Below are 24,283 nucleotides of genomic sequence, written 5' to 3' on the forward strand. Positions count from 1 at the left end.
ACCCAATCTCTACAAACAAAACAAACATTTTCAAGCTTCACACCTTTTGAGGTGTGGAGCTTGGGACACCCAATACTTCCTCCAGGGTAACACCTTGGTCAATCAGCAGCCTTTTCACCAATAGTATTAGTGACTGTAATAGTTTGAAATTTGGCATTCTTGCATTTGTCCCTTGGTGAGACAAACTTTCTAGGATACACCTCTGTTTTCAGCCAATGCAGGTAAAGGCGTTAAAATCAGGGTGGGGCGCTGGAACTTGGGCCCTAGCACCTAAAAACACATCCAGTCACCATGGAAGGATGAGAGCCTGAGCAACAGGCAGGAATTGGATGAGTAGGGAAATCTGAGGACTCCAGCACTGTGGAAGGTTACAGGTAGGAAAGGAAACCAAGGACGAAACTTAAAACAAAGGTTATTTCTTTACTTAAAAAAAGATAAGTAAGGAATTAAACTGACATTGCAATGAGAGTTGGATTTGAATTCCATTATTCCCCGCAGAATATATATATTTCACATACTGTGCTTATACAGAGTACAAATGTGAGATAAAGAGTAAGAGAAGGAATACACTATTTATCCCTTAATTTAGATTAGATTAGATTAGATTACAGTGTGGAAACAGGCCCTTCGGCCCAACAAGTCCACACCGACCCGCCGAAGCGAAACCCACCCATACCCCTACATTTACCCCTTACCTAACACTACAGGCAATTTAGTATGGCCAATTCACCTGACCCTGCACATCTTTGGATGGTGGGAGGAAACCGGAGCACCCGGAGGAAACCCACGCAGACACGGGGAGAACGTGCAAACTCCACACAGTCAGTCGCCTGAGGCGGGAATTGAACCCGGGTCTCTGGCGCTGTGAGGCAGCAGTGCTAACCACTGTGCCACCTATGACACTGCACTATGTTCTATAAACCATTTAACTCAAGCTATCTTTCCAGCTCAGCTGAAGCCACGTTTGAGACCCAGCACCTAATTAGATTTTAGAAGCTGCAGTCGTAGAGTGAGAACCTGAGATATGAAAAACTGTAGAGTGCAGGGAACTTCTGTCAACACTGCAACAGACTCTCCATGGGTTCAGCAAGTTGACAATCATTCAGGGTAGGAGGAGCTTGGAAAACTAACAGTTCAAAAAACAGTTTAGTATCTAATATCTCTCTGTTACTCTGGCTCCTTAAAGTTTAATTAAGCAGACTACAAAATTCTAGAAACATTACAAGATTAATCAAGTCCATTTTACTTTCAAAATCTGTTCTGACAAAGGAACAGGTCAGGATAGCTTAAGGGAACAAAGAGCGTTTTCTTTAAAGAATCATTAAATTTCAAATTAATGGTACATAACTTTGAGAATTATTTTTTATGTCAGTCTGTCAACAATTTAACTTAGTTCCCTGGGTGACAGGAAAATTAACTACAGATCAAATCTTTGCTCCCGATCAGCAGCGAGGGGACAGGAATTTTCTTCCTTTTCTCTTGGTGAATGAGGGTGGTATCAGTGTGGTTATATGAGAGGGTTTATGTAAGCAAACAAAAGGGCAGTGAGTGGTAACCCTGCCACATTCCTGCTTCTACACCTGATGATGTCCATGGGGCAAAGGCTGAGGATGTCCTTTCTACACCAGCACCAGAGGTCCTTAACCAACTAATCATAGCCACAGTAAGGGCATTATCACCTTACTGGGGTCATTGACCCACTAGTGGGAAATGGGCTCATCATGTGAGCATTGTAAATATTTTCTAACTAACATGGTCAGTTATGCCATTAAACACCTGAGGGGCAGGTGGAAACTTGAACCCAGACCTCCTGACTCAGAGCTAAGGGCAAAACCACAGCTCACATGGAAAGACTCTTGTGATACATTAGAAGCAAACTATATTGGGGATTCGTGTTAGAAGCATTCAAGTGCTTGAGTGACGGACCTGACACCAGGGGTGGGAGGCAGCTACTCGGGAATCATTCGCTCTTTCCCAGTGAGCCTTACCCCTTGATACCCATCCTATTAATTAGAGCTACTGATTTAATTTGCCAACATCTCATAGTCTAAAGTGCTCCAGGGGTACTTAATTCTGGGTAAAGGCTTGTTAAGTACCTGGGTTACCGTTGATGAAGCAAACTGTCCTAGAAAGAAGCAATATGAGGATCTCATCAGCTCTTCAGCTGGTTCCTCTTTTGTTAGTTAACACAGAATGTAGTATTCAAGACCTACTCCAAAGGTCTGAGTATATGATTCAAAATGATACAATCAGTGTAGGACAGAGGGAGCTGTTGAAGGTGCTGCGTTTTGGATGAGACACCAAATCAAGGCTTCTCCTTTCAGATGGCTACAATAGTACCTATAGCAATATTTTGACAACAACTAAGTGATTTCCTCCAGTATTTGAGCAATATTTAGTTCACAAGTAGATGATCTGGTCATTATCACAACATGGGTTTGAATTTGCTGCACACAAATTGCAGTCACGTTGCCTACATTACTACAGTGACTACAACTCTATGGAAGACCCAAGGTCATCAAAGTTGCTTTATAAATAGAAGGTTATTTTTTCCTTATTGCCTGTTTTCTGAGGAAGCGTGGTACTTTAAAAACTGAAATTACATCCACCGATCTGGGAATCTTCAACTGACATCACTATATTATAGTGAAACTTACTTAACCAGTGTTCGTTGCAGCAGGTGCTACTTACTGTTCCAACTTATATCTGCCCTTAAGTTAACACAAACACATGTCTAAACATGTGACTTTCCTTTTGCGTGGAGGTGCTTCTATATGTTTGCATCTTCATTGCAAGTTGTTGAACTAATAAGCTTTTAAGGAAGGAAATAATTCATAGCTCCCAGGGGAAACTGAATACACAGAGAATGCCATGTTTACTCTGAGATGATCATTTAATTGATGGCATACACATGTCCATGAATGTCGTGTAATGGAACAGGTAGAACAGCTGATAATGAATGTACATTCAAAAATGTGCAGACTACTTCCTTCTATATACAAAGGGTAAGAGTTACAGCTGTGCATTCTGAACAAATGAAATAAACTCCTGTCAGCTACTAAATGTTGCTATACTGTTGGATTATTGATACATGTTATGCAACTAAGTAGATTTAATTTTTAATTCTATACTTCAACAATATGGTTCATCACCAACTGAATGGAGTTAAAGTATATATGCAGATAACTTCAAGCTAGATGAGAGAGACACCAATAGAAGGGTGGATTGACAGGGTGAATTAAAGTAAGGATGCTGGAGTCGATCATGGGTTGAGTGGCCCAATTATGCAAATGATTAGATAGGTAATGTTATTTTAGGTAATGCTTAGATGAGTTAGTCAAAGAATAGCTTTCTTCATTGGCTGATCACACAAGGACTCACATACATAAATTTAAGATTTTGGGCAAGACACGGGAGGAAGTTTTTTTGTGTTAATGACCTTGATCCCATTGCTCTGAGGGCTGGTGACAGTACAGATGATCGATCATTTTAAAAAGGAAATTGTTTACATGATTAAAATATAAATACAGGGTACAGCAGGGAAATCAGACTGATTTGACCACCCTCCACAGATCGGAGATGGAATCGATAGGCCAAATGGCATTCTTTGTGAGCCAATATGACAGCGTAAATACATGCCTATGATCAACATTTTAAGTAGATGGGATGATTATAGTATTTTTCAAGATGGATTAACTTTGTTCACTGGTATTTGGATCAGGCAGTATGAACCAATGCAATCTATCAGGGACCAACGCCTGGGAACCAGATGACTCTTTCCCGTTGCTCATTGTGCACAACTTGAGGCACGGGCGAAAGTTGCAGTTGTGGATGCTGTTTACTTAGGTTTACATGCAAAGGATTCATATATAGGCAACTCCTTTGAATTGAGAAGAAAGAACCTAATTGGTGCCTTAACAAAGTGCTTCATGATTTCAAATACCTTTATTACGGCAACCCTTCTGTTTTCAAGAGACCGTGTGTTCTTTCTTTCCTGACAGATACAAACTTGTCTTTCTATTATTATATGTTTGACTATTTATTGCAACATCTCCAGTGGCTTTGAAAGGTGGAGACTGCAAATGTACACAATACTCTAGTCAGGGTCTGTGTAAGACTTAATACATATTTTTGCACACCTTCTTTAATTCTCAAATCTATCCCTCTGGAATATAGTCAAGTGCTTGGTTTGTCTTAATTTTATTTAAATTAACAGATTTCTCAATTTAACGTGTTTCAAATTATTGGGTTATTGAAGTTTTGTTCAAGCAAAATGCACTTTTTAATTATCTGAAGACCGTCCAAATTATAAATGTTAATATTCTAAACTGTTCTATTTTCTTCTAATGAACTTGCCCAGCATGCCTAGCTGTTGCTTCTATCAGAATCTAGTTTCTGTGTTACTGCTGCTGTTTCAGGGAAAGTGGGTGCTCTCTTGCAGGAGTACATTAATTGGCGACTTTTGAAATTCCCATCGACACTTGACTTGGAATGAGAATAAAAATGAAGTCTAAATGATGCTGCTTTCAACTTCAATGAACAAAAACATATGGAAAGTAATAGCTGCACCAAAACGCAAATAAATGCACCAAATGCGGCATCAAATTATTATGGAACTCAATCAGAGGAGATAGAGGAAAATTATCTGTACTGGTTAAGGTGTCTGGGACTGCAGGGTGCAGAGTTTAAAATTTGGAGCCAGACATTTCAGAATTGAAATTAGAAAAAACTTCACAACAAAGTTTTGCAGAAGTTTTGAATTCCCTTCCAGAAAGAGCAATTGGTGTTGCATAAATTATTAATTTTGGAATGTTGAGAGATTTTTAACCACTAGTGGTATGAGGATTATGGGGTAAAGGTGAGTACATGGATATATGGATATACTAGACCTCAGATCAGGCACAACTTCATTCATGATTGATCAGGTTCAAGGGGGCAAATTACTGACTCTTATTCCAATGTTGCCAGTAACCAAGACATTTTTTGGAGAGGGGTTAAGAAAGGACACAGTCTCATAAAATAAAATTAATTCCTTCGGAACTCTATCCTTCTTCATTAGTTACTAAGGCACAACTTCTGACAAGAGCGTTTTTGTGTGCAGTAATTGTCTTCGGCTTATATTTCAGAACTGCTACTGAGACGTTAGATCTTTTGGAGCTGTTTCAGGCTTTTTCTTAAACTTTTTGTTCATTTTTTTTGTTTGCTGAGTAAGACTGAACTAATTACTTGTAATAAACAAAACTAAACAATATTAATACCTTAATGGCACAGCTTTTCCCAAATTAAGTTCCTGGGCAGTTGGTCGTTGTTACTGCAAGTGGGACACCGATCTCAAAAATAAATTAACTTTACTATGACAATTTGACATCTCTTTATTCATGAAAACTATCCAGAAGCATGCAATTCTCAAAACATTATTCTATTATTAATTCCCATAAGGTAGGAAAACCTACACCTTTAAGATGTTAACATTGTTCAATTTTTGTTTCGTGCCGATAGTCATTCCAAACCATTTAGCTTAAAAACCAGCAAAAGAACATATCAAAATTATTTTTTTTATAAACTTGGCATTAGAAATATTTGAACTGCCCTGATACTGTTCATCCTTAGATAGCCCACAGATATGGAGGAGATGCCTCCCAAGTAGCACAACCAAGATTAGAAGTGCATCATCATCTAGGGAATTGACTCTCAGCTTCTTCACTGCATTCTTTCAATATGTCATAGTCGAGTGCATGTTTCAAACATAAATTATGTAGTTGGTGAAAGAACACAACCTGCCATGTTTTTCACCTCACTAGTTCCAGAGAGACGTGGTACTAACCTGTGTACAGTATCCATGAGCTCCAATTAGCGTAGTGCTGGGAACATCAAAGTCAGATTTTACTCTGGAAAAACATAAAATATTAACAGTTTAAATAAAATGTTGTGATTATTCAATTGTGGAAGGAGTGAAGCCAAGAGCTAATACATCATGCCTACATTGTCCCTTTGCTTAATGACTATGACTGCATGAAGTTCAAAAAAATCAAAAATTTCAAATCACTGATTTACAAAATCCATTGAAAATAATAAGGCGCAAAAATTAAGGAAAGTCAATGATGAAAGCAATAATTTTGCCCAAAGTTCTAATATTCTTATTCTCAAATGGGGCAGTGAATAGTGTCCCTACCTCTGGATCAGAAGTTCTAGGTTCAAGTCCCACTCAGAGATAATGTAGTCAGCTGGTTGTAAACCTGGAAATCCTTCCAACGCATGCAAGTGGCAAAAGCAGGACAGTTTCCCAGTCAACTATATGATCTCCCATGTGATGGAAGGGAGGTCGAACTTCTACCATCATTATCTGTAGCTCCAGACTACAAAGTAAAGGGAAAGTTGCAACAGTCCTCCGGGACCATAAGCCTGCTCTCTCATTCGAGATAGAGAAACACAACCAGTGGTGGTTTCACCAGAGGGTCAGCATGCCTTAGGTGAAAGGGGAATTTGAGAACAAAGTGTTCATTCCAGACCACATGCATGTAAAATGTGCCCAATGCCAAAGCAACTCAGACTTCATGAATGAACTGCAAATGCAACCACTACTCTCCAAATGTGGCATCTAGCTATATTTCAAATGACCCTAACATTGTTGCCATTATTAACCTGGAGAAAGTGAGTACTGCAGATGCTGGAGATCAGAATCAAAAAGTGTGCTGCTGGAAAAGCACAGCAGGTCAGGCAGCATCAGAGGAGCAGGAGAGTCAACGTTTCAAGCATAAGCCTGATAAAGGTAAATACTTTTAAGTATAGGCTTGCTGTAAGTCTACAATAGTGAATAGAATAGGTTCTTTATTGATTATATGTTTTTATTGGGATCTGTCTCTTGATTAAATTTTAAAAATATAAGCCATAAATATTAAGTTAGCCTGGAGCAGTGTTTTGGAGAGCAATAAGTTGGTGCTATTTTCTGGGTCTGTAGTTTGGAAGGAGCAAAATGGCCTTTGGTAGAGTGATATCTCTTCTTGTCAGATGTAGGAGTTTCGGGAGAGTTTAAGGGTTACTGAGGATTATATCTGTAATAAATGTTGTTTGGTGCGAATCCTGTCAGGTCGAATGGATCAGTTAGAGCAACAGTTAGAGGCAATGAGGAATTTACAAGAGCTAGGGGATGTGGTTGTTGACAGTTATAGGAAGGGAGAAAAGCCGCATATACCTTTCTTGGGTTAACTCCAAGAAAGGTAGGAGAGATAGGCAGGGAGTACAGGAGTCTTCTGTGGCTATCCCCATTTCAAATAAGTGTGCAGTTTTGGAAAATGCAGGGGATGACGGACTTTCAGGGGAATATAGCATGAACAGCTATGTTTCTGGTATCAAGACTGGCTCTAATATAATGAGAGGTACATTGGTTCCAAGCGATCGATTGTGTTAGGGGACTCTCTAGTCAGGGGGACAGACAGATGTTTCTGTGGCCAGCAGTGAAAATTCAGAATGGTGTGTTGCCTCCCTGGTGCCAGGATCAAGGATGTCTCAGAGAGGGTGCAGAATGTTCTCAAAGGGGAGAGGGACCAGCAGAAGGTCATTGTACACATTCGTACCAATGACACAGGAAGGGAAAAGGATGAGATTCTGAAGGGAGAATAGAAAGTTAGGCAGGAGTTTAAAAAGGAGGTCCTCGAGGGTAGCAATATCTGATTACCCCCAGAGCTAGTGAGGGTAAGAAGAGGAGGACAGAGCAAATGAATGCGTGGTTGAAGAGCTAGTGTATGGGAGAAGGATTCACATTTTTATATCATTGGAATCTCTTCTGGGGTAGAAGTGACCTGTACAAGAAGGATGGATTACACCTGAACTAAAAAGGGACTAATATACTGGCAGGGAGACTTGCTACAGCTGCTCGGGAGGATTTAAGCTAGTAAGGAGATTGGGTGGGACCCAGGGAGATACTGAGGAAAGAGATCAATCTGAGACTGGGACAGTTCAGAACAGAAGCAAGTCAAACAGTCACAGCAGACAGGAACAAAGCATGACTGATAGATGAAACTGCATTTATTTCAATGCAAGAGACCTAACAGGGAAGGCAGATGAACTCAGGTCATGGTTAGGAATATGGGACTGGGATATCAGAGCAATTACAGAAAGGTGGCTCAAGGATAGACAGGACTGGCAGCTTAATGTTCCAGGATACAAGTGCGACAGGAAAGATAGAAAAGGGAGGCGAGAGAGGAGGGGGAGTGGCGTTTTTGATAAGGAATAGCATTACAACTGTACTTAGGGAGGATATTCCCAGAAATACATAAGGGAAGATATTTGGGTGGAACTGAGAAATAAGAAAGGGATGATCACCTTATTGGGATTGCATTATAGCCCCCCCTAATAGTCAGAGGGAAATTGAGAAACAAATTTGTAAGAATATCTCAGCTATCTGTAAGAATAATAGGGTGGTTATGGTAGGGGATTTTAACTTTCCAAACACTGACTGGGACTGCCATAGTGTTAAGAGTTTAGATGGAGAGGAATTTGCGAAGACTGTACAAGAAAATTTTCTGATTCAGTACGTGGATGTACCTACTCGAGAGGGTGCAAAACCTGACCCACTCTTGGGAAAGGAGACAGGCAGGTGACTGAAAGGTCAGTGAGGGAGCACTTTGGGGCCAGCAACCACAATTCTATTAGTTTTAAAATATTGATGGAAAAGGATAGACCAGACCTAACAGTTGAAGTTCTAAATTGGAGCAAGGCTAATTTTGATGGTATTAGGCAAGAAGTTTCAAAAGCTGACTGGGGGCAGATGTTCGCAGGTAAAGGGACGGCTAGAAAATGGGAAGCCTTCAGAAATGAAATAATGAGAATCCGGAGAAAGTATATTCCTGTTTGGGTGAAAGGAAAGGCTGGGAGGTGTACGGAATGCCAGAAAACTGGAGAAATTGAGGGTTTGGTTAAGAAAAAGAAGGTAGCATATGTCAGGTAAAGACAGGAGAGGTAAAAACAATGACTGCAGATGCTGGAAACCAGATTCTGGATCAGTGGTGCTCATTGGATGCTGCCTGAACTGCTGTGCTCTTCCAGCACCACTGATCCAGAATAAAGACAGAAGAGATTGAGTGATTCCTTAGAGGAGTAAAAAGGCAGTAGGAGTATACTTAAGAGGGAAATCAGGAGGGCAAAAAATGGGACACGAGATAGCTTTGGCAAATAGAATTAAGGAGAATCCGAAGGATTTTTACAAATATAATAAGGACAAAAGGGTAACTAGGGAGAGAATAGGACCCCTCAAAGATCAGCAAGGCAGCCTTTGTGTGGAGCCGCAGGAAATGAGGGAGATACTAAACAAGTAGAGTGGCGAATGTTGTGCCCCTGTTCAAAAAAGGGAATAGGGATAACCCCAGGAATTACAGGCCAGTTAGTCTTACTTCGGTGGTAGGCAAAGTAATGGAAAGGATACTGAGGGATAGGATTTATGAGTATCTGGAAAGACACTGCTTGATTAGGGACAGCCAGCACGGATTTGTGAAGGGTAGGTCTTGCCTTACAAGTCTTATTGAATTCTTTGAGGATGTGACCAAGCATGTGGATGAGGGTAGAGCAGTGGATGTAGTATACATGGATTTTAGTAAGGCATTTGATAAGGTTCCCCATGGTAGGCTTATGCGGAAAGTCAGGAGGCATGGGATAGAGGGAAATTTGGCCAATTGGATAGAAAACTGGCTAACCGGTCGAAGTCAGAGAGTGGTGGTAGATGGTAAATATTCAGCCTGGAGCCCAGTTACAAGTGGAGTTCCGCAGGGATCAGTTCTAGGTCCTCTGCTGTTTGTAATTTTTATTAATGACTTGGAAGAGGGAGTCGAAGGGTGGGTCAGTAAATTTGCAGACGATACGAAGATTGGTGGAGTTGTGGAGAGTGAGGAGGGCTGTTGTCGGCTGCAAAGGGACTTAGATATGATGCAGAACTGGGCTGAGGAGTGGCAGATGGAGTTCAACCCTGCCAAGTGTGAGGTTGTCCATTTTGGAAGGACAAATAAGAATTCGGAATACAGGGTTAACGGTAGGGTTCTTAGTGAGGTGGAGGAACAGAGGGATCTTGGGGTCTATGTTCATAGATCTTTGAAAGTTGCCACTCAGGTGGATACAGCTTGTAAGAAGGCCTATGGTATATTAGCGTTCATGAGCAGAGGGTTTGAATTCAAGAGTCGTGAAGTGATGTTGCAACTGTACAGGACTTTGGTTAGGCCACATTTGGAGTACTGTGTGCAGTTCTGGTCGCCTCACTTTAGGAAAGATGTGGAAGCTTTGGAGAGGGTGCAGAGAAGATTTACCAGGATGTTGCCTGGAATGGAGAATAGTTTGTACGAGGATAGATTGAAAGTGCTAGGCCTTTTCTCGTTGGAACGGCGAAGGATGAGGGGTAATTTGATAGAGGCTTATAAGATGATCAGAGGAACAGATAGAGTAGACAGTCAGAAACTTTTTCCCCGGGTACAACAGAGTGTTACAAGGGGACATAAATTTAAGGTGAAGGGTGGAAGGTATAGGGGAGATGTCAGGGGTGGGTTCTTTACCCAGAGAGTGATGGGGGCATGGAATGCGCTGCCTGTGGGAGTGGTAGAGTCAGAATCTTTGGTGACCTTTAAGCGGCAATTGGATAGGTACATGGATGGGTGCTTAAGCTAGGACAAATGTTCGGCACAACATCGTGGGCCGAAGGGCCTGTTCTGTGCTGTATTGTTCTATGTTCTATGTTCTAAGTATTTTGCATCAGTGTTTACTGTGCAGAAGGACATGGAAGATACAGAATGTGGGGAAATAGATGCTGACATATTGAAAAATGTCCGTATTACAGAGGAGGAAGTGCTGGATGTCTTGAAATGCACAAAGGTGGATAAATCCCCAGGACCTGATCAGGTGTACCTTTGAACTCTGTGGGAAGCTAGGGAAGTGATTGCTGGGCCCCTTGCTGAGATAGTCGTATCACTGAAATTCACAGGTAGGTGCCAGAAGACTGGAGATTGATTAACATGGTACCATTATTTAAGAAAGATGGTAAGGACAAGCCAGGGAACTATAGACCAGTGAGCCTGACGTCAGTGGTGGAGGGAATCCTGAGGGACATGATGCATATATATTTGGAAAGGCAAGGACTGATTAGGGATAGTCAACATGGCTTTGTATGTGGGAAATCATGTCTCACAAACTTGATTGAGCTTTTTGAAAAAGTAACAAAGAGGATTGATGAGGGCAGAGCAGTAGATGTGATCTATATGGACTTCAGTAAGACGTTCGACTAGGTTCCCCATGGGACACTGATTAGCAAGGTTAGATCTCATGAAATACAGGGGAAACTAGCCATTAGGATACAGAATTGGCTTGAAGGTGGGAGGCAGAGGGGGGTGGTGAAGGGTTGTTTTTCAGACCGGAGGCCTGTGACCAGTGGAGTGCCACAAGGATCAGTGCTGGGTCTACTACCTTTTGTCATTTATGCAAATTATTTAGATATGAACATAGAAGGTATAGTTAGTATGTTTGCAGGTGACACCAAAATTGGAGGTGCTGTGGACAGCGAAGAAAGTTACCTCAGATTACAACGGGATCTTGATCAGATGGGCCAATGGGCTTAGAAGTGGCAGATGGAGTTTAATTTAGATAAATGCGAGTTGCTGCATTTTGGGAAAGCAAATCTTAGCAGGACTTGTACACTTAATGGTCAGGTCTGAGGGACTGTTGCTAAACAAAGAGATCTTGGAGTGCAGGTTCATAGCTCCTTGAAAGTAGAGTCGCAGGTAGATAGAATAGTGGAGAAGACATTTGGTATGCTTTCCTTTATTGGTCAGAGCATTGAGTATAGGAGTTGGGAGGTCATATTGTGGCTGTACAGGACGTCGATTAGGCCACTGTAAGAATATTGCATGCAATTCTGGTATCCTATCGGAAGGTTGCTGTGAAACTTGAAATTGTTCAGAAAAGATTTACAAGGATGTTGCCAGGATTGGAGGATTTGAGCTATAGGGAGAGGCTGAATACGCTGGGGTTGTTTTCCCTGGAGCATTGAAAGCTGAGGGGTGACTTTATAGAGGCTTCCAAAATTATGAGGGCCATAGATAGGGTAAATACACAAAATCTGTTCCCTGGGGTGGGGGAGTCCAGAATGAGAAGGCATAGGTTTAGGGTGAGAGGGAAAAGATATAGAAGGGACTCAAGGGGCAATCTTTTCACGCAGAGGGTGGTGCGTGCATGGAATGAGCTGCCAGAGGAAGTGGTGGAGGCTGGTACAATTGCAACATCTAAAAGGCATCTGGATGGGTATATGAATAGGAAGAGTTTAGAGGGATATGGACCAAGTGCTGGCAAATGGGACTAGATTAGGTTGGGATATTTGGTTGGCATGGACAAGTTGGACCAAAGCTTATGCTCAAAACGTCAACTCTCCTGCTCCTCGGAGGTGTCTGACCGGCTGTGCTTTTCCAGCACCACACTTTTCAAATATTATTAACCTGCCTGTCAAACATTTAACCTTCAAAGTAAAGTTATGCTTGCTTAAATTCAGATTTAAGATGTGAGATGTGAGAGATTAGAGATAGACACCAAGGATTATTTCAATAGCACTGTACGTTAGGTAACATTAAACAAGAGGCAGGTACATTGAAGATGGTTCTCTCACTAAAATCAACTTTAATGGCAGGTGGGACGAGGGCAAAACCCACAACTTGACCAATGAATAAGCCAGAGCCTGGCATATATTCCAACAGTTAAAAGGTCAAATGATTGAGTTGGCTGTAGATTATTTTCAGGTAAATTTCATCTCCCATTTCCCAAATACCAACCTTCTCATTACAACTACAAACTATGTCTTCAATGACTCCACAATTATTGGATCAATTTTTCCTGCCTAAAATTTCAGAGCTGAAAAATGTGTTGCTGGAAAAGCGCAGCAGGTCAGGCAGCATCAAAGGAGCAGGAGAATTGACGTTTCGGGCATAAGCCCTTCTTCATTCCTGAAGAAAGGCTTATGCCCGAAACGTCGGTTCTCCTGCTCCTTTGATGCTGCCTGACCTGCTGCGCTTTTCCAGCAACACGTTTTTCAGCTCTGAACCCCAGCATCTGCAGTCCTCACTTTCTTCTGCCTGAAATTTCAGAAGAGATAGTTAATTTACTCCTAATTGCCCTCAAGTAAGCACAGCACCGATATTTACTGCTGGTCTGGTTCAAATTTATCCTTTCTAAAGCTGTGTTAATGTCATCCTTTATCAATTGCAATCATATCGTCACTTGTGACAAAGTACTTACTTAATGAAATGATTTAATGAAATTGATGGTGAAAATATTTAATGAAATCTTCCTTACCAGTAGCATGCCCAGAACTAAATTTAGGTACCAAAATTTCTTTCAAACTGCAGAATAAGAAATAGGAGGTGGATTTTAAGGTTTTTTTTTGAAAACTGACAAATCAGAGTCAAAAGTAAAGAATCATAGAATCCCTACAGTGCTGAAAAGGCCAAATAGATTAAGAGCAATGACATACGCAAAGTGCAAAAAGAGAGAGAGAGTAGGGGTCCATAAAGATCAACAAGGACATCTTTGTGTTGAACCTCAGAACACGGGAGATATTTTAAAAGAATATTTTGCATCAGTTTTTACTTTGGAGAAAAAAAATAGAGGCTAGACAACTGAGGGAAATAAATATTGATGTTTTGAAAACAGTTCACATTACAGAAGAGGAATGCTGGAGGTCTTAGAAAACACAAAGGTGGATAAATCTCCGGGATCTGATCAAGTGTATCCGAGGACGTTGTGGGAAGTTAGGGAGGAAATTATGGGGGCCCTTGAATAAATATTTGCGTCATGGGTGACATGCTGGAGGACTGGAGGGTGGCTAATGTTGTGCCTTTATTTAAGAAAGGCTGTAAGGAGAAGCCTGGCAACCATAGACCTGTGAATCTGACATTGGTGGTGGGTAAGTTGTTGGAGATGATTCTGAAAGATAGGATTTATATGCATTTGGAGATGCAAGGAAGGATTAGGGATAGTCAGCTTGGTTTTGCACAAGGGAAATCATATCTCACAAATTTGAATTTTCTGAGGAAGTAACCAGAAACATTGAGAATGACAGAGCAGTAAATATTTTGGACTTTAGTAAAGCCTTTGACAAGGTTCCGCATGGAAGACTAAGTCGTCAAGTGAGATCACATAGGATTCAGAATAAGCTTTCAAATTGGATACAAAATTTGCTTTACAGTAGGGGAGAGAGGGTAGTGGTGAAGGCTTGTTTTTCGGACTGGAGGCCTGTGTCCCACGTTATTCACAGGATCGGTACTGTGTCCGATTTTGTCTGTCATTTATACAAACGACTTGGATGGGAATATAGAAAACTTGGTTAGTTAGTTTGCAGATGACACCAAAGTTGTTTGTACAGTGAAGAAGGTTATCTAAGATTACAAAGAGGTCCTGATCAATTGAGTCAATGCGCTGAGGAGTGGCAGACAGAGTTTAATTTGGATAAACGTTAGGTATTGCATTTTAGTAAAATAAAGAAGAGCAGGGCCTATACAATTGATGGTAGGGCCCTGGGTAGTGAACAGAGACACCTAGGGGATCAGGTAAGTAATTCTTTGAAATTCGCGTCACAGGTAGACAGAGTGGTTATGGCTGCATTAAGCGTGCTTGCCTTCACTGCTCAAACCTTTTGAGTATAGGAGTTGGGACATCACTTTGAAATTGTATAGAACATGTGAGGCTTCTTCTGAAATACTGAGAGCAGTTCTGGTCACCCTGTTAGAGAAAGGTTATTGTTAAACTGGAGAGGGTTCAGAAAAGATTTACAAGAATGTTGCCAGGAATGGAAGGTTTGAGTTATAGGCTAGGACTCTTTTCACTGGAACCTAGCAGGTTGAGGGATGACCTCAGTAAGATTTATAAAATCATGAGGGGCACAGATAATGTGAATATCATGGGTATTTTCCCCAAAGGTGAGGGAGTTAAAAACTAGGAGCATATTTTTAAAATGTCAGGAGAAAGATTTAAAAAGGACATGAGGGGTAACTTTTTACACAAAATAGTTAGTGATTGGAATAAACTGCCAGAGAAAATTGGAGATGCAGGTACAGTTAAAATATTTAGATGACATTTGGATAATGTTGCAAAGCTAATCCCTTTTCTTCCAAAATCTTTTCTCAAGGAGACTATGTCCTTGGTTTTTTTCAGTGGGGTCGAAAATTGCTCCCAGTTCTGATTAGACTGGTTTGATACTGAGATTAAAGGGAATTGAGAGGCCTTTTTGTTTACATGTAAACAGATGAGACTTCAGACCAAAGAGGTCATGTTTTAGAAGTGACCTGTATAATGAAAGGGGAGTGGTCACCTTTCTAGCTGAGCAGTTCAGTCCAGAACTAGTTCGGAGTTCAGCTGTGTGGAACCTCTTCCTCTCTCCTTCTGCCCTTCTAACATCAACCTGTAAACATGTGTTCCTTTTTTTAAGATGGTTTGCTTATTGGGGCTGTTGTGCATATTTGGAATAGCTTCATTAAGTCTAGTTTGGATAGACCGAGTTCTGAGAGGTTCTTTATTCTGTTCTTTGTGTTTCATTGTGTAATTTTGTAAATAATTTTTTGTCTGTTTTAAAACATGGTAGACGACCCCCCCACCCCCGAAACAAATTGCAAAGTTATGGTCTGGACTGCCTGCATAAGAATCTTTGGAGTGGTCTGGCCTAGTCCATAACAGATTTGCGGCTCTCTGTGGGATTTTAAACAGCCAGTGGTAGGTGCCAGTGTCTTTATTTCAGGTGTTGGTTTGGTTGGGGAAACAAAGCTTGGGATAGTAATGGCTCTTTCAGTCACCAAAAGTTTTCTGGAATTGGATCCAGTGACTTTGGAAGTTTTGCAAAAGGTGAATAAAACCAAGCTGCTGGAATTAGCAGACAAACTGGAATTGGAACTGCCTGCTCCTGTGAGGAAAGAAGAGATAATTACAGCAGTAGCTCAGCATTTAAGCTTGCCACAGAAACCATCAGAATCCATAGAGATGGCAAGAATTCAATTGCAAATGAAGCAGCTGCAGGTAAAGGTGAGAGAGAAGGAAAGGGAAGCTGAAATGAAACAGTTTGAATTACGATTAAAAGCAGAAGAGAGGAAAAAAAGAGAGCAGCAGAACAGAGGAAAAAGAGAGAGAGCTTTTGAACTTCAGAAATTGACACTTAAAAAGGAAAGTCAGCTTAAAAGGCTGGAGATAAAGGCTGAAGGTAACCTTAGCGAGGAAATAGTGCGAACGCATGTGGAAGAGCAGAGAGTTAAAACAGCAAGATTAGCAGCTGAGGTGGCTGACGATTATGAGCTGGTCCATAAAACACGGTTTGGCTTCCAGAATCAACTTCAGTCCATGAGGGATAGAAACTGGGGCAAAAAGAAATCCTCACATAGCAAGGGAAAGGTAGATCTCAGTGAAAATCAAAAGGAGAACTTACCACAGGGTAAAAAACAAACCCTTGATAGGGACAAAGAAGTTAAAAGTTCCAGTATTTTCATTGTAATAAAGTGAGCCACACAAAATCACAGTAGTGGTGGGCCAGGAGAAAGCCAGATGTAGGAAAACTGGACAAGCCTGGGAGTTTTGTTGGACTGAGTGTGCCTCAGAGTGTACAAGATATTCAGAGGTTGATTACGGTGGAAGTGCCAGATCTGCTTAAAAAAAATGTACATGCAAGGGTAAAGTTTATTCATATAGGCCAGGAGTAGCAGATAAAGAGGTTACAATATTAAGGGACACAGAATCCTCTCAGTCTGTGACGCTGAAGGATGAGGAGATATGTACTCCTAAGAGACTACTGCCAGAAATGGTACTGGTAACAGGAATTCATGGTGAGACTAAAATTGCTCAATTATGTAAAGTGAGGCTAGAGAGCCCAGAGAAGAGTAGAGAATTTGTGGTAGGAGACTTGGACAACTCTCAGCTCCAGGAATGCAATCTGTCCTTGCAAATGATATAGATGATTTACCGGTAGGCATGCTGCCTACTCTAGTTGAAAAGCTAGTGGAGATGCAGGCAACTGAAGAAATGAAGGATGCTTATCCAGGAATTCTCCCAGATTATGTGATCACAAGGTCACAGAGGCACAAGTTGAAGCAGGAGAGATCAAAAGGCACAGATAAAGAAGCTGACATAGCTTTCCGAGATTTTTTTTGTTCAGATAAGTGGGACAGAGCAGGAGCAACTAGATAAACATGCAAATACCTTTAGCTCTGCTGAGCTTATCGAATTACAGCAGAAAGATGAGAACATAAGACAGTTGTATCAAAAGGCATTTACAGAGAAGAGTGAATGCATCCCTGTGTGTTATTATTTAACAAATAATGTCTTGATGAGGAAATGGAGACCATCACACATTCAAGCAGATGGGAAATGGGCAGAGATTCATCTGCCAGTAGGGTACAGGAAGGACTTTACTACAGAGGACTTTAGAGGCTGTAGAGTGCAATTGAGCATGATTAAATCGGGTATGATCTCATTGAACAGCAGAGCAGACTTGATGAGTCAAATAGCCTACACCTATTCCTACATCTTATGACATGATGGTCAGTTTGAAAGTGAGAAGTGTAGATCAAAGGTTAATTTCTTAAATGCAAATAAGGGTAATTAGTTTTGCAAAAGGTGAATAAAACCAAGCTGCTGGAATTAAAGTGAACTGAGAAAATGTTAAAAAAAATGTTGAAAAATTTAAGAAGATATTTCATAACTCTCATTAAAATCTCAATTTCTCAATGGAAAATGAAAAAGCAACTCTTATTTAGTGACTAAATAAATATGATAAAAATCTGTGAAGATTACTGAAGAATTACTAAAATAAAAAATAAGAGGATCAAATTAAAGTAGGAGAGAAAGTGAGCTAGAAATATATAAAAGCAGATGATAAAGAGTTTATACAAGCATTTAAAAAGGAAAGAGTAACTTGAGTATTGGTCCCTTAGAGGGATAAACTAGGAAATGAATCATACTAAAGAAAATGGTAAAGCATTGATTAGGAATTTTCACAGTAGAAAACAAGGAACACTTGTAATTCAAGAGGTAAAAGGTAGGAAGGAATCTAAAACAATTGCAGTCACTAGGGTAAAGGTACTAGGAAAACAATTAGAACTAAAGACCTGAAAGCCCACTCAACCTGATGGGCCACGTACTAGAATATTAAGAGGATTTACTGCAAAGAAAGGAGATGCATTGTTTATGATCCTCCCAAATTCTGTGGATTTTAGATTGGTCCCAGCAGATTGTAAATGTAACACAAATATAGCAAATTCAAGAAAGGAAGTGGAGACAAAGCAGGAAAGTACCAGTTGCCAAATATCTGCCATAGGGAAAATGCTCGATTCCAATTTTGAGGAGGTAATAACAGGACATTTAGAAAAACATAACACCATCAGTCAACATAGCTTTGGGAAAAGGACATCATGTTTGACTAAGTTTTGGAATTGTTTGAGGATGTAAAAACCAACATGGATAATGAGAATCTTATTCCCTACAGTGTGGAGACAGACCCTTTGACCTAACAAGCCCACACCGACCTTCCGAAGAATAACCCACCCAGACCCACTTCCCTCTGACTAATGCACCTTTCACTACGGACAATTTAGCGTGGCCAATTCACCTGTCCTGCACATTTTTGGATTGTGGGAGGAAACCGGAGTACCCGGAGGAAACCCACGCAGACACGGGGAAAACATGCAAACTCCACACAGACAGTCACCCAAGGCTGGAATCAAACCTAGGACCCTGGTACTGTAAGACAGCAGTGCTAACCACTGAGCTACCGTGTCGTTCAAGGATTTATATCAGGGGTAGCCTATTAGCATCATTTGAAAAGAAAATGAAATAAAAAGGCTCATTGTTAGGTTAGCAAGTTGTAACAAGTAGAGTTCTACAGGGATCAGTGCTGAACCCTCAAATATTTAGAGCCTCTATATCTTGAATAAAGTGACACAGGTATTGTTGATAGTACAGACAGGTAGGAGAGTACATTGTCAAGACAATAACCTAAATCCCATCAAATAATCTAAATGAGTCAGCAAAACTTTGGCAGATGGAGTTGAGTGTGAGAAAATGTGAACTTGGCCTTGAACTTGAAATGAAAAAGCAGTATATAATTCAAATCGAGAGAGCCTGCAGATCTTTACTGTGCAGAGGAGACTAGATGTTGCTCACATGAATCACACATTAATATGCAATTACATGTGATTAGGAAAACAGATGGAATGTTATAATTTCTTGCAAAGGGATTAAGCATGAAAGTAGAAGAGTGTTGCAACAGCTGTAGGGGCTTTATGACACTGTCTTTGGAGTACTATATACAGTTTTTGTCTCATTCAAGAAATAATATGATTACACAAAACAGTTCAGAGATAGTTCATTCAACTGATTCCTGAGATAAAGGGTTATCTTGAGAGCAAAGGTTGACTAGATTCGACTTGTACTCATTAGAATTTAGGAGAATGAGAGGTGATCTGACTTAAACGTCTGTAAGATCTCAGGGAAACTTGACAAAACAGATATTGAGAAGATGGTTCCCCTCATGGGCAGCTTAGGACTAAGGGACACAACTTAAAAATCAAGGGTCTCCCATTCAAGACTGGGATGAGGAAAAGTTTTCTTTCTTGCAGTGTGATCATTTTTGGAATTATCTTCTCCAGAAAACAGTTGAGACTGGGTCACTAAATATTCTGAGGAGGCGATGGCCACATGGTATTATCACTAGATCATTAATCTAGAAAATCAGCTAATGTTCTGGGGACCTAAGTTTGAATCTTGCCATAGCAGAGGATTGAATTTGAAATCAAAAAGAAATCTGGAATTAAGAATCTACTGATGACCATGAAACCACTGTCAATTGTCAGAAAAACCTATCTGGCTCACTAGTGTCCTTCAGGGAAGGAAATCTGCTGTCCTCACTTGGTCTAGTCTATATCTGACTCTAGACCTACAGCAATGTGGTTGACTCTCAACTGCCCTCTGAAATGGCCCAACAAGCCACTCAGTTGTACCAATCATGACAAAATCTCTAGGGATGGGCAATAAATGCAGGCCAGCCAGCAATGCCCACTTCCAACAAAATAAATTTTTAAAAATTCAAGTCACAGTTAGACAGATTTTTGTTAGGCAAAGGAATAAAGGGTTATGAGATCCATATTGGAAAATGGTCTCAAGATCAACATCAGATCAGCTATGACCTTAACGGATAGTGCAGCTGGCTTGGGTGACCTAATGGCTACTCATCTTCCCAATTCTTGAGTTCTGCCTTAAATCCTGTCATATCTTTACATCACGCTAGCTGTCGTCAAGCAACACAATAGCTGGAAGTATTTTTTCCCCCATATTTACTCTCGGGATATGGACTGCACTGAAACATGAGGTACAACTAAACAATAAGTCATCAAAATAACACCAGTTCAGATAAATGTTGCGAATACTAGCGCTTATCACGAAAGAAAACATATTTGAATTTCAGATGGTCTTTTCTAAAAAGAACTCAGATTTGGGAGTTTCCCCAAAGGTTATGAAAACAAACTACTTATTTTTAAGATAATGGATCTTGGGGGATTGACAATCAAAAGCAACAACAATAATTAAAATCAGGGTCAGTTGTATGTACTTTGAACTATAAATAACCTCTTCATAATATAACCCTAGTTTGAAGCAACATGCGTCATTTACATTCCTTTGAAACACAAAAATCCAACAGGAAAAGTAATACAACTAAAGAAGTTAAAGGAAGAAGCTTATAAAATTGACAAAGTGCGAAACCCCTGAATATTTTGGGAACAATTTCAAATTCAAAGGCAGACCAAGAAACAGAACAAGAAAAAGGAAGAAGTTTACAATCTATTCTGGCTATTCACAGTTTATATTGATTAATTCAAGTGGGACCAAACGCAATACACTTCCAAGATTCCTGATGACACAAACTAGTGGGAAAAGGAGGATGCAAAGAAGCTTCAAGGAGATTTAGACAAACTAGGCGAGATTGTGTAAGGACATGGCTATCGGAACAATGTCAAAAAATTTAAATCTATCCACTTCAGTAGAGTTAATAAAAATCACAAATTTAGAGCATTTCTAAAATGGTGAGAGATTGCAAAGTAGGTTCCAATGGACCTGGGTGCCTTTGTTCATAAGTGACTGAAAATTAGGTATAGCAAGCAATTAGGAAGGCAAATAGTATATTGGCCTTTAATGAAAGAGTATCTAAGTGCCGGAGCAAAAAGATCTCATTGCAATCATATAGTGCCTTGGTGAGATCACTCTAGGAGTACTGTACGGTCTCCGTGCCAAAGAGGATATACCAGTTGCAGAGGAAGTACATCAAAAATTCACCATGCTTATTCCTGGAATAGAGGAATTATTCAATGAGGGGAAATTGAGGAGACTGGCCTGGTATTAGCTATGGTCTAGAAGAATGAAGGGTGATTTTTCAGAAAGATTTTTACAGGGCTCGACAAGGTAGATGCAAAAAATGTTTACCTCCACCCAAGGCAGTAGGTGCCAGACCATAAACCAGACCTTACAGCATCTAGATAAGGTAGGCCATTAAGGACAGATGGGGGAGGATTTTTTCTTCATTTTGAAAGTGGTGACCTTTATAATTCTCTACCTAAGAGTTTTTTGGAAGCTCAGTAATTAAGTATGCTCGTGTCTAAGATCAATACCTTTTTAGATATTAAAGATTCCAAGGGATATAGAAGAGGAATAAGGTGATGCATTTTGAGAGGTCAAATGCAAAAGGAATGTATATAGTAAATGGCAGGACCCTTAGTAGCATTAACATGCAAAGGGATCTTGTGGTCCAAGTCCATAAGTAGATAAGGTGGTAAAGAAGGCAATTTTTAAAAAAAAATATTCATGGGATGAAGGCATCACTGACGAGACCAGCACTCATTGCCCAAAGGGCAGTTAAGAATCAACCACATCGCTGTGGTTCTGGAGTCACTTGTAGGCCAGACCAGGTAAGGATGGTAGTTTCTTTATATGTGTGAACCAGGTGGGTTTTTCCAACAATTGACGATGGATTCATGGTCATCATTAGACTTTTAATTCCAGATTTTTATTGAATTCAAATTCTATCATCTGCCATGGCTGGATTCGAACTGGGGTGCCCAAGACATTATTACCTAAATCTCTGGATTAATACTCTAGTGATAATAGCACTCGGCCTCCCCTAGTATGCCTGTCTTCATCAGGTAAGGTATTGAGTGTAAATAGTGACAAGTCATGTTGCAGCTTTATAAAACTTTAATTAGGCCACATTTGGAATATTCTGTGCAGTTCTGATTGCCACACTATGGGAAGGATGTAGTGGGTTTGGAGACAGTGCAAAAGAGGTTTATGGGATGTTGCCTTGATTGGAGTGTTTTTGCTGTAAGGAGAGGTGGGGCAACGTGGATTGTTTTCTCTAGAGCATCAGAGGCTGCAGGGTGATTTTGGATCGAAATATATAAAATTGAGGGGCATGGATATTGTGATTTGTGTGGAAATGTCAAATACCAAGGGGCCTATGTTTAAGGTAAGAGGGAAGAAGTTTAAAGGAAATAGGAGAGGCAATTTTTTTTTAAAAACAAAAAGAGTGGGACGCGATGCCAGGGGAGGTGGTAAAAGCAGATACAACAGCAACATTTAACAGGCATTTAGATAGATACATGAACAGGCAGAGAACAGGGAACAGACCATTTGCAGGCAGATGGGATTAGACAATGAGGGTGAGTTTTACTTCAAACCAGAGCTGCAAATGAAACAGGCACCCTTAGAGGGATGAAGGCTAGGCACATTGAACTTCTGGTCAGTGTTTAGACATAGTATACTGAAAGAAACAAGAGGAATCTCATTAGGGAGCTTACTCACAACACATTTATTTTCACAATTCTCCAAGTGATGAATTTTGGATGACATTTATTAGGACAACTACTTCCTTAAAAGTGAAGGACTGCTTTTAAACATGGAACAGAATCCCACTCCCACTAGCCCACTTGGTGACCACAGCCGGAGTTGCATTGCTGCAGCTGGCAGCATAAAACTGGATGGGATATGTTGATGTTAATTTATATTGGTTCAAGTTAACAGTAAAGTGGGAGTAGATAAAGAGTGGCACTAGAAAAGCACAGCAGGTCAAGCAGCATTTGGGGGGTTGTTTGATATTTCAGGTCAGAACCTTTCAGATGGGAACACAAAGCAAAACAACGGAAGCAAACATCTCAGATGGGAGTTCATAGTCCAAGCAATATTTTCAATTCGCTCAAATGTTTCTTTTCTATTGAATTTGGTCTGTGATCCACATGTTCTACACCTACATCCATGTTAAAACCCAAGTTTCGCTGCGAAGTGCCTGCTCGTAGCTCAATCCTACTTTTTATTTACCATATCCCAAGGACTGCAAAGTTCAAGAAGTCACCATTACTTTCTCCAACGCATTTAGAGATAGGCAATAAATCCTGGCCTATCCTGGCAGACCCACGTCACATGATCAAATACATGAAAATCTAAATAACTTACTGGCTTTTAAAACTCAACATTCAGAGGAGATTGTTGATTAGGATTGGCTGACAAGCAAAAGGAACATGGACCAGTTTAATTTTATGGCATTCTTTAGGAACTTGCACTAGCAGCATTCATACACTAGACAGTTTCAAGACACTGTCTTCATTCACAAGTATTATTTACAGTGAGATTTAGCAGGTTAAGCTGCATTTCTGCTTTTAGAGCCAGATCCTCTAATTACGGAGAATTTTATTACAGGAAACTCAAGTGACGCAGATCGTGATTGAAGGACAGAGGAAGCACATCCTTCTCAAGTGTTCCTGTTCTTCAAGTTGGTATTCAATATGTTCTTGCCTTTTATTCTAGAGTCAGTCATTTATGGCACAGAAGAACACAAAGTCAGCTAATTAAATCCACATCAGCTCCCTGTGGAGCAGTCCAGTCTATTTGAATCTGCTGCTTGATCCCCATAACCACGCAGTTTAGTTTTTCAAGTGCCTGTCCAATTTCCTCTTGCAGTCTCGCAAGTAACAAATTACAGTTGATTATCTCTTGCTGCTTGAAAAACACTTTTTTCACATTTCCCCTGCTTCGGTGGTCCAAGTCCTGAAATTTGTGCTCCCCAGTCCCTGAGGAGAAAGTGAGGACTGCAGATGCTGGAGATCAGAGCTGAAAATGTGTTGCTGGAAAAGCGCAGCAGGTCAGGCAGCATCCAAGGAACAGGAGAATCGACGTTTCGGGCATAAGCCCTCCCCAGTCCTTGTCTATCTGATCTAAATTCTAAATTTTATACACCTCTATTAAA

At 40.5% G+C, this 24,283-nt stretch overlaps 1 protein-coding gene across 2 annotated transcripts in view; it reads right to left on the reverse strand.

Moving 5' to 3' along the window:
- The window catches only part of mindy4 (MINDY lysine 48 deubiquitinase 4), a 188,263-nt gene that overhangs the window by 38,856 nt on the left and 125,124 nt on the right, over window positions 1-24,283 (reverse strand). For both annotated transcript variants that reach the window (XM_043690847.2, XM_043690846.2), the window contains exon 14: window positions 5,825-5,888. In XM_043690847.2, the coding sequence (XP_043546782.2) occupies window positions 5,825-5,888 (64 nt within the window). The remainder of the gene's footprint in view (window positions 1-5,824; window positions 5,889-24,283) is intronic.

Source organism: Chiloscyllium plagiosum, unplaced genomic scaffold, assembly GCF_037043375.1.
Source record: "Chiloscyllium plagiosum isolate Xiang-an unplaced genomic scaffold, Cpla_swu_hap1 HiC_scaffold_5, whole genome shotgun sequence".
NCBI classification, from domain to species: Eukaryota; Metazoa; Chordata; class Chondrichthyes; order Orectolobiformes; family Hemiscylliidae; genus Chiloscyllium; species Chiloscyllium plagiosum.